At 35.6% G+C, this 10,923-nt stretch overlaps 1 protein-coding gene across 1 annotated transcript; it reads left to right on the plus strand.

Annotated features, from left to right (window-relative positions):
• The first annotated feature begins 627 nt into the window (after positions 1-627).
• Positions 628-9,805, plus strand: LOC104620674 (islet cell autoantigen 1-like). Its single transcript, XM_010286965.1, has 5 exons — positions 628-660; positions 3,242-3,413; positions 5,341-5,413; positions 7,241-7,364; positions 9,601-9,805. The coding sequence occupies exons 1-5, from the start codon at positions 644-646 to the stop codon at positions 9,803-9,805; spliced, it is 591 nt and encodes a 196-aa protein (XP_010285267.1). The 5' UTR covers positions 628-643.
• The last annotated feature ends 1,118 nt before the right edge of the window (positions 9,806-10,923 follow it).

Below are 10,923 nucleotides of genomic sequence, written 5' to 3' on the forward strand. Positions count from 1 at the left end.
AGCTCAAAATACAGTGGGAGATATGAGTATCCAAGCGGGAGATAGTAACTTATAAAATCTAAAATCTAAATGCATACAAATCATGTCTGTCCTCAGGAACTGTGGAGTCCCTCATAGAAAAAACACCTGTTGGTTAAATTAAGCATCCAAAAATGGCATTGCATTTTGCATCAGGGCTTAAGACATGATGTAGCTAGTGTTTTTAAAAAAATATATCAGTGGGACACGGGCGAAAAAGGTAGCTGAACTGCGTTGTGGCTAAAACTTTGGGGAGAAAAGCTTGACTGAGGAAGATGCCTAGTATGGACAATTTTGGCTTGTGTTGTCAAAAGTCACTGAATTTATACCCAGTAAATTTACTTTTGCCTGGAAAATTTGCTAATGTATAGTAATTGGCAACACCAGCAACACCACTTCAATGTGTTTGTCATGGATTTAAATGAGAATTGTGTGTTACAAGAGGAAAGCATTTGGTCCATGGCTTGAGAAGTTCTCTGTTGTAACATGATAAGATGCTACAACATAATTTTCTGTGTGAAAGGTAGAGGTTTGCTAGTGTCTAACTTAAAAATTATGTTTTAAAGATGTTTGTATTAACTGATAATTTCTTATTTTATTTAGGTGTCTGAAGAAAACAAGAGACATGGAAGGTCATAAGTAGTAAGTACCTTGACCATTTTTTCTTATTCTAAAGAGCTAATGGTGTTTGGCATGTTGATTTGTCACAGCCTGAGTCTATCACACGTTATGTTCTGGCATCTAGTATTTATATGAAGTCACTGGTAGACACTGTGTTTAAAAAGAACAAAAAATAAACAATGAAAAATTGCCAAATAATGGAAAAACAAGTGACTTGACAAGATAGAAAAATAGCATATGCTACCAATTTCCGCTTTAATGTAAAGGAATGTATGAACTGTTGTATTTCAAGAGGTTTATCTGTGGTTGCCAACTTCAGAATAAAGTATATGCTTCTTTTAGTTATATTTTCTGATGGTTTAACAAAGGCTAAGTATGTCCATGGTTGCTTGCCACAAAATCAATTTTAAAACTTATTGACAAGTGTCTACCAGTAAAAATTGTCCACTGAATATTTCAGTAATGTGATTATAAATCTTTCATTATCTTAAGCATAAACAGGAGCCAGTAGATTCTCCAAATAAAATTAGAAGCTGAATTTGTCTGTAGTGGTAAAAGATTATATTCCTCTTATTCCTTCAATTGGTTTATCAGTCTCTAATTGGGGTATCTGTATTAATCCCAGCTTTTTTTGTTTCTTTTTTTTTTTTTTTTGGTGACCTCGTATTAATAACTCATTTTTATTCCTTGCATCATGCCCCCAGAATTTCTAGTGACCTCAAGTGAGGTAGATATCAAGGCTGGTTGACATCAGATGAATTATAGTGTTTTCTTTGCTTGACCACTGAACTGAGATATCGCTTATTTGCACAGCTGTAGCAGAAGTTAAAGCACACAACAAAGCCAGACAGCTAGGGTCTTTATACTGCCTTGTGAGCAGTTCAAGGTTTTTTTTTTAATTATTATCATTTGTAAAGTAATGCTGTTTTTATTAAACTCTCATATTCTGTTTTCTCATAATGCAAGGGGATCTTCTTGTCATTTATCAGAGGTTGTAGATTTTGTCTTTTAAGGGTGCAGCATATATCAGGTCAATATAGGCTCACCTAATTTGATAGCTTCTCTGTTGTCAAAGTGTGTAATGGTTTGTTTGTCCAGAATTCCACGTGAAATGTGGTATGTTTTGCATGTGTTGTTTAATTTTGTGCTGTAGCAACAAAAAGGCCTTTATTTGAATTTTAATGAAATTCATAAATTAAACTCTTGGAACTAATGTTTGCATAGAATTAAATGCATAAATATTTTTGCTTTTCAAGTTTTGGGAAGAAACCAAGAAGTGCTGTGTATAAGTGCATTTTGAATTTTGTCCTCTCTCACTTCCAGTTTAATTTCTTACCATCTCTTTGGTGATTAAGGCACTGTCTCCTAACTTGCTATCGTTATTTTTAATCAGTAAGTAACAAGTCCCTGTGAAACAAACTTCCTTTTCAGGTTAAACTGTCACTAGTAAGTACATAGGGCAGATGTGCCATCCTTTTGGGGAACATGTACCGATGGCCTGTTGTTTCAGAATGGCCATAGTATTTCACAGCAAGCACATATATATGTATGTATCTTTTATATATCTGTGTGTCTCAATACATGACTTGATGTTTACGTTGGATCTTAAGACCTTGGGGTAACATCCCTGAGCTGTCTGTGTGTTGTGAACAGAGCTGGTGGTCAGTATCTCAGTTTGTTGCTCCACAGGTGGAGGATATATTTTACAAAATAAAATCGACATCTTTATTTTCCTGGAGTATTTAATATAGCAAGTTTTAGCAACCATTTACTTCTAAAGATCTGCAAAATCACTGCGGCTTTTTATATATGCACATAGGGGAAAAGGCATGGACTTTTGCAGAAATTAAAAGTGGAATAACTCTTCCTGAAAAAGATCAAGATTTCATTGTAAGGCTGTATTTTCTACTAAACCAACTTCGTATGGTTTAAATATTGTGGAATATGGGGTTTGTCTTTAGATTACACTTTTTACTAGGTCTGCTACAGTAATGCAGAATCATGTGTTAGTAGAAAATAATGCTTGAAAAAAGACTACCTGTTACGCACCCACAGTTGTCGTGTAGTCATTGCATAAAGACAGACATGAGCTATCCATCTTGCACACAGCATGCTCAAAAGAGATTAGTGTTCTTCTAATTCTTTACTATTCAATTGTAAAAAAAGAGAGAAGTAGTCTAATTTCATTCATAAAATGAACTTTGTGAAATCCTGACACTGCTGAAATTGCATAAAAATTGCTGCCTGCTTAAGCAGCTCTGGTAGTTCACTTGAAACTCTCCTATTAGTTACATAAAAGTAAAAAGTTAATTCCATGGGCTATAAATCATTCTATAATGCATTGGGAAGAATTCTTTGCAGCTGATTATTTGGCAGTACTACATGCTGGAGACATACAAACTGAAAGCAGTGTATTATTTTCCAAAGTAGGATGGGAAAAATAGTACTCATTTTAATGCATAATGAGGAAATGCATGTTAGAATATACATGTCTGCATGCAAATGCAATATTCTTGATGGAAATGTTATTAATCTAGCATGTTAGACTTATTTTTTTAAGCATGCTGTTGAAGTTTTGTAATTTTGTTTCTTAATATTCTAGCAATTATCCAAGGGAATTTTATGACCAATATGCTCAAAGCCAAGAAAAATCTGTGGTCAATAAAATGCAACAGAAATACTGGAAAACAAAACAAACCCTTATAAAAGTTACAGGAAAAAAGGAAGATGAACATGTTGTGGCTTCAGATGCAGATCTGGATGCAAAACTAGAGGTTTGTAATGTTTACATAATAAACATTCTCTGTTAATTTTTAAAATGTTTTCATTTTCATCAAGCCTCTAATATGTGTACACATAGTATATAATAATGCACATACATTTTTATCATTATTTTCTTGTAATATCTTTTCCAATTTTTGACAAAAGTACCTATGAAAATATAGTGGCATTTTGTAACACAGAAACCCAGGTCCCTCAAACTTTATTTGGAACCTACCATTATATTCAGGTTTTGGGGGCAGATTTTTTCTTTTTTGTTGGCAGGGGGGAGCAGATGATCTTCCTTTGTGCTTACATGAGTTTAAGGGTTTTTTTAAATAGTATTCTATAGTATATACAAATTACATTCTTTATACAGTTACAAAATACCACATACACCAGAAAAACATGCAATGTACCAAGGAGTAACAAGGTGCATAGTGTACTCTGCTCTCTGGAGCTTCTATGCAGATAAGTGGGTTTTGACATGACCAAAGAAGTTTCTGAAAGTCTGTAAAGTGTAATCAAGAGAAGGAATCCTGCTGTGTGACATACAGTCCTACTCTCAGTATCCTCAACCCCAATGGGGGGGAAAAAAATAATTAAGGTTCTACAAATTGAAGAGCTTGAACATCTTTGACACAAAGCAAAATATAGAGAATGGACTTCCGAAGTGTAACAATCAAGTTAGTGTCCAGGTAAGTTTTATAGATATTGTTTTGTTACATAAGGGCAAAGGTTTTGCCTGACTGGTTTTCTTGCAGTTTCTTAGAAAATTTTTGTATTGGGATTCTTAGTTTATTCACTTTTTAGCTGAAATACAAGAGTCAGTTTTACAACGAATAAGTTCTTGTAGTTCTAGGTATAATAGTGATAATATAAAGTGATGATTTTAGCTTGGGGGTCTTCATGATGGGTATAAGTCAAGAGTATTGATGTAAAACAAGCTGGAAGGATGGAACAATATTTTATAAATATATACCTGAGTTCCTACCATGCTTACTGCGTTGCAGATTCACCAGGAAAGATGCTTTGTTAGCTCAGGTGGGATTGGAAATAGGGAAACTTGTGTTTACCAGAAAAAAAAAACCATCACTTGGACAACTTCTCAACAGCAAGTCATGCTCTCAGTATAAAAGACAAGACCCATGTAAATGTACAGGAAGTCAAGCAGATGCGAAGGAAGACAGTTACCGTGCCAGTAGTCCACTTTGCTTATGTTTGTGTGATGCTTGATACAGTGGAGTTTAGGTTTAAGTTACAGATCAGAGGTTTTAAATGGACAGACAGAAAGAGTAGTAATTTTTCGATTTCCTAGAAACAATCTGCAAACTTACTAAAGACTGAGGGGTTTTTTTTCCCCTTCTACTTCCTTTGGAAACTGCTGCTTTATAAATTCGGTTAGAAAACCGGAGGTATGCCAGTAGAAAGTTCAATTAATCAATAACTTTCTATGTTGGCATACCCATGCACATTTGTTCCACTAAACTTTGCAGTATTAAAAATTCAGTGTGCATATTGCCACCCATGATAAACATGATAGACATTTTGATAACTTTTTGCTCCACTGTGAGTTTTTAGAAACAAAAATTTGTACATCTTCATATATGTTCAAAGATATCAGTGGAAAAACCCCACATGAATTTTTTGCTTCACTATCAGCTGTTCAGAATAGATCTGTTTCCAAAATTATTTTTGTCTTTATTTTCCTTTTGTAAGTTATGATTGGCCTGTCTGTAGTTTCAGTGCACAACTTAATGGAAAGAAAAGCGCAATCGATAAGGAAAAATTATTTTCAAGCTGAAAAGACTACTCATTGTTCACAAGAAAATAGTGTTCCCTAATAATTTCTACAAAGAATTAAACCCTTTCTTGTATTTTAAGTGTCAATGTTTATTGCATATGCTTACAGTTTTCTTGTGTTTTTTGTTTCAATATCAGCTGTTCCATTCTATTCAGAGAACGTGTATGGAGTTGCTGAAAGCAATTGAACTGTATCAAAAAAGGATTTGTTGTAAGTACGATCAAATACAGTAGTTAAAATGATAAGGAGGTCTGGATTTTGGTATCATTGAACAAATGAAAAAGTAAAAATGCAAATGGAGAGCTACTAGTTTCATCCTATTTAAAAATAAAGATAACATTCTTTGCAGACAGCTAAAGACAGACTTGCTTATTTGCTTGACAATCTCCTAGTTCTTAGGTTTAGGTTGTATATTTGATATTACGCAGTGATAGGCAGCAATAATTATGGGAGAAAACGTGCTTTTTAAGGGTTTTTTCCCATTACTGGCTTTGTTGTTTAATTTCAGAAATCATCATCTTAGAAAATCATCTTAGAAATCCTAACTCTGTTCTGAACTGTTTTAATTTTTTTTTTTTTTCAATCAGGATTGACTGAGAAAACTGTTGGTCTTATTACTAGTTTTGTAATTAAGTAATCCATACTATTATGGTGAATTTGATGATGCTCATTTGGCTATAACAATTGTACAGTAATTAGTGGCAATCATTAGTGAGAAACCGGGACCTCATTTGGGAAGTTTCAAACAGCAGGTTGTATTAAATGACCTCTAAAGGTTCTCTGCGATCAATATTGTTTGATTCTCTGCTGCTGTGATTTCTGGCCTGGAAAAGAGAATCCAACTTTGGAGACATCTTTCAATTTACTTTCTTTTGTTGAATGTTATCCATATTTTCTTCAGTCTTTCCTTTTCCTTTTGCCTGTCTGAACAGAGTCAGAAACAATGTTTCAGGATCTGGAGGTAAAATTAGAATACAGAATAGTAGTGTATTGAGTTCAAGAAGTGTTCCACAGTAGCAGGTGAAATCTCGGACGCAAAGATGTGCATGCGGCACGTTCTACCAGATTATGCTATGAGTCTGCATTGGATTTGACTGTCATTTTGGAAAAATGGCAAGAGGACTTCAAGAGATCCTTTCATTATATTATGAATATAGGGAGCTATTCTCCCTATTGATAGTGGGAAGAAATTGGAAGAAAAAGAGACAGCTGCTTTGGAAGACTAATAGATGAGACCGTAATGCAATGTTTTTATAAGGATGTGAGATCATGAAGACCCATGGTCCCAGTTTGGAAGTAGTCAACAAGCCAGTGTAAAAACACTTTTATTTTTCTTCATCTTCTTGTTTAAAAAACAATCAGTTCATTTGAAATGGAAATATTTCAGATATTTAAATATAAATTAAAAAACAGTGTTTGAATTGTGGAGAAAGTCAAAGTTGTAAAATAATCTTGTAAAGTAATTTGAAAATAAATGTTCTTTAAAATGAAGTACTGTATTATTCATATGAAAAATTCAGTTCTGTAGTCAAGCATGAAAAATGGAGCACAAGAGAAAAGCAAATGAATGAGCTTTGGGTAATATAACTTAGAATTAGCTTCAGTGAAAGTATGCTACCAAAGATCAGCTGAGGCAGTCCATGTGGTAAAAAAGGATTTAAAAAAAAAAAAAAAAACCCAAACAAAACCCCCACGGAATAAAAACAAACCAAAAAACCCAAGACTAAAAGATACTATAGTCAAGTTTGGGCCCTTTGTGTAATCTAACCAACCTAATTATTTTGTTCAAGAAAGAAGTAGCACGTTTCTCCTGTTGTCTTTTGGCACTGATGGAATTTTGTGATTCTTGTAAAGTGTATCAACAAATGTCTCAAGGGAATCAGTTCGTCTGTTTAATAAATGCAGAAATTCCATGAAATTATTTTTGTTGTGCTGCTTGGATTTAGAGTGACCTAACCTATTTGTTGTTAGGCCAATTTTAAAGCTGTTAGGAGCCTATTAAATAACACGTTTGACTGCTCATTTATTTTTTGTTAGTTCTGTCTCAGGAAGAAAATGAATTGGGGAAATTTCTTCGATCACAGGGTTCTCAGGATAAAACGAGAGCAGGAAAAATGATGCAAGCAACAGGAAAGGCCCTCTGCTTTTCTTCTCAGCAAAGGTATATGCATCGGAATTACTGTCTGATGTACAAAGTATGTGGCATAATGGTAGTTGATTCACTGTTGGCATAATTCATTTTGCCATTTGAAATGGGTGAGGAACCAAATGATAGGAAGGTTGTTATTATTCACCAAACCTGCTGTAGTATTAGCAATGTTACTGGTTTGCTCTGTGTAGTTTTGCCCGATCCTCTTTTTTGTCTTATGGACCTGCTTTGTCTCTGTATCTCCAGATCCCCCACCTGTTCAGCTCAGCAGTTCTAAAGCTGTACAGGTGCATTTGCACGGCCTCTCTAGCAGTGGGGCTGTAAAGGAGCTGATATCAGGTCCTTCTCCTGCTTGGTGGCACTTCTCACGCTGCAGAGAAATGCTACAGCAGGCCTGTTGTGGAGGTTTCTCGATCCTGGGAGGGCAGGTAAATGGGTAGTAAGGGAATGACTTTTTCTGGGCTACGGAGTCTCACACCTCAAGTAGACAGAGGAGAAAGGAGTCTGAATGCCATTTTCTGCTTTAACCATTAAGTCCTCCAGGAGAACATCCTAGATCCCCACTGAGCTCATGTAAGTTGAGTAGGAGCAAATCACTAAAAGGTGAGGGATACAGAGGAACAGACATACACATGCTGTTACCCAGAACCCTTGATGTCTCACTGACCCTGTGTTTGCTCAAAGAGTTTAAAACTAACAGTAGTTGATGGCATTATTAGTATTGTGATGCTTTTTTTTAACAGTATTGGGACTATGAAAGTTTGAAATTCACCATAATTTGCAAGGGAAAATTCTATACCATTATATTTTACAGGATTTTTCAGGGCTCTTAATTACTGTGATACTTTCCAGCTTTAGCTTAACTGTGCAGCTGTTTGGCTCAAAATAAAACATCACATACACAGCACTGAGAATTTCATGTGTTTATCTTGGGCTAGACTTTGGTCATTAACACATCCAGTAACAGCCATGAGTGGGATCTTTAAAACACATGTAGGACACCATTGGGCAAAAGCCCTGATGACTTGCTTCTTTATAAAGATTACCTGTTTATAGAAATCCCACTGTATGACATGTCTACATAAACTGAATTTTCCCCTGAATGACTGTGTAAGTATTTGTGGAATGAGGAAAAAGTACGAAGAAAAAAAAAAGCCACAATAAGAAGTCCACATTTTATTATATCTCTTACTCAATGCTTTTTTAAGGCATCTTTTAAAATGAACTCAAATAAAAATAAAACCAGTTGGTTGTCTGTCTTCTCTTGAGCCATCTTCAAGCTCATATTGAATTTGGGACTGCACTTATTTATGTTGCATGCCAAAAGATAGCTCAGTAGCTGGAGGTCAAGAAGACACAATTTGCTGGTTACTGGAGCTGAAATTAGAAATTCTTTTATGCCTAGGAAATACCTAAGTAGCACACTAAACTAACTGTACACTGGTGTGGAACTTACTGAACCTATTCCAATGAGGTGGCTGCTGGCAACCAAGAGGGAAGAGAAGCAGCAGAAGGAAGCAAAGCAAAAGTTGGAATGATCCTGTCTAGTTCTGGCATCCCTTAGGAGCCAAAGTGAAGGCATAGGGAAGACAACAGTGTCCCCTACTGCCTTTCCAAAGTGTAGTTGCTGGAAGAAACATTTAAGAAAATCCTTCCAAAAGATAAATGTGCTTCGAAGGAATTGTTCAAATTCCTTAAAAAAAAAAAAAAAAAGGAAGGAGGAGGAAAATACCCAGATCATTATCTACTTGACAGATGTCGTCTTTCTTTACATGTACATTTGAAGATTAAAAGGCTAATGGAAGTGCTTTTTCTGAGGCTTAACATGACAACCCTGATACATCTGTTATGTATCCAGTAATAAATTACCTCAGGTACATTTTTAGAGTTGTTAAATGCAACTTGTGAAGAGGAATGTTAATAGCATACATACAAGCAGCTTGGCTAACATATATATACATTAGAAAAGGTTCCTTTTCCACTTGCATGTGTAAGTGAAAGGTCACCACTTGAATAGGAAGGTTACAAACACAACATTCATGCAAAATTACCCCATTCATGTGTACCCCCAACCAAGCTGTAGAACCATCTGTACATACAGTAGTACTTAAGTGAAGTATTTTGGCTGTATATGTTTTTTTTCATTGCTAGTAAAGTGTCAGTAGTTCTATTAATCTGTCTGCCTTCGTGGAACAACTTCTTTAACATGTTCCTCTCCTTCCTTTCTTTCCTTCATGACTTCCCCCAGATTAGCACTGCGTACTCCTTTGAGTAGATTATATCAAGAAGTGGAGACTTTCAGATATAGGGCCATCTCAGACACATGGCTGACAGTAAACCGAATGGAACAGTATCGGACTGAATACAGAGGAGCTCTACTTTGGATGAAAGATGTGTCTCAGGAGCTGGATCCAGATCTTTATAAGCAGATGGAAAAGTTCAGGAAGGTATGAAGTTTCCTGTAGTTTCCTAGAAGGGGATGTCTGATGAATGACAATGAAGCGTGGTTTTGATTCTACTGAGGAAGACATAATTCAGCAGCACTAAGGATGCTATTTATTGTAACTAATCTTTTCCATGTTACAGAACTCAAATTAATCTGATACGGAATACAGTATCCTTCACAGAGTGGGCTGTAAGGAAAGATATGGTAGTAAGAAACAGCATTTTCCAGTAGTCTATTCAACTTCAGCCTAAATCTTTACGATTTAAATAATTTATATATCTGTTTAAAGAAGGTAATCTAATTTTAAATACTTAGATGTGATGCCTGAATGACTAATGGAAGAAGATATGTCTGCCATCAGCTGGGGAAGGGAAAATTGATTTTTGCAACTAAAAAGTACAGAATAACAGAAACCCTGTAGTATCTGCTGCTGAATTTTTGTGTGCAGTTAAAGACCAACACTTTCAAAATTGGATACTGTTGGATTTTGGGGCGGAGTTGCAAATTTGGAATTTATTTTTAAGTTCTTTGTGCAGTTCAGCATGACTCTTGGGCAACTGCTAAACACTGAAACTGCTAAGAATACACTCTCCATAAATGGTCTTCATTCAGCATCACTCAGGTTTGCTATACTCCTCCCCTCCCAAAGGGCTTCCAAAAATCACAGGTCCTAGGTGGTAGTCTGCAAATTTGTTACCAAGTGCAAGTATAGAATTTATTTGGACTGATCCTGTCCCAGTCAGTTTAGGAACGCTCATGAGAAATTCACATTTGCTAGTGAGACTCCAGAGCTGATTTTGTTAAAAGACTATAATGTTCATAGTTTGCTGTTTATAAATCTTGACTATTAGGAGGAGTTAGGATCCTAGGTGGCTTGTGCTTCGACTGAAGGCAGTAAAAAAATTTACAGAAATTGTGTGATAATTGAAAGCAGAGACCTAATAACAGAAGTCATATTAAAGTGTACGTGCATATATGTATGTGCGTGTGGCTTAGAGACAGGTAATGTACAAATGAGAATCTGTGTCCATCAGTGGCTTAGGCAGTCTGTGACTGAAAGTGTTTGGAGACAAAAGATACCTAATGCGGGATTTTAAAAGCTTGAATAAACCATCCTAACGGGAA

This window comes from Phaethon lepturus, unplaced genomic scaffold, assembly GCF_000687285.1.
Source record: "Phaethon lepturus isolate BGI_N335 unplaced genomic scaffold, ASM68728v1 scaffold27985, whole genome shotgun sequence".
NCBI lineage: Eukaryota > Metazoa > Chordata > Aves > Phaethontiformes > Phaethontidae > Phaethon > Phaethon lepturus.

What these genes read in the sequence shown, in the direction of transcription:
- LOC104620674 (XM_010286965.1), top strand. An exon ending in ATCTGGATGCAAAACTAGAG is followed by an intron (nt 3,414 to 5,340) that starts GTTTGTAATGTT and finishes TTTCAATATCAG; the next exon opens with CTGTTCCATTCTATTCAGAG. An exon ending in GTATCAAAAAAGGATTTGTT is followed by an intron (nt 5,414 to 7,240) that starts GTAAGTACGATC and finishes ATTTTTTGTTAG; the next exon opens with TTCTGTCTCAGGAAGAAAAT.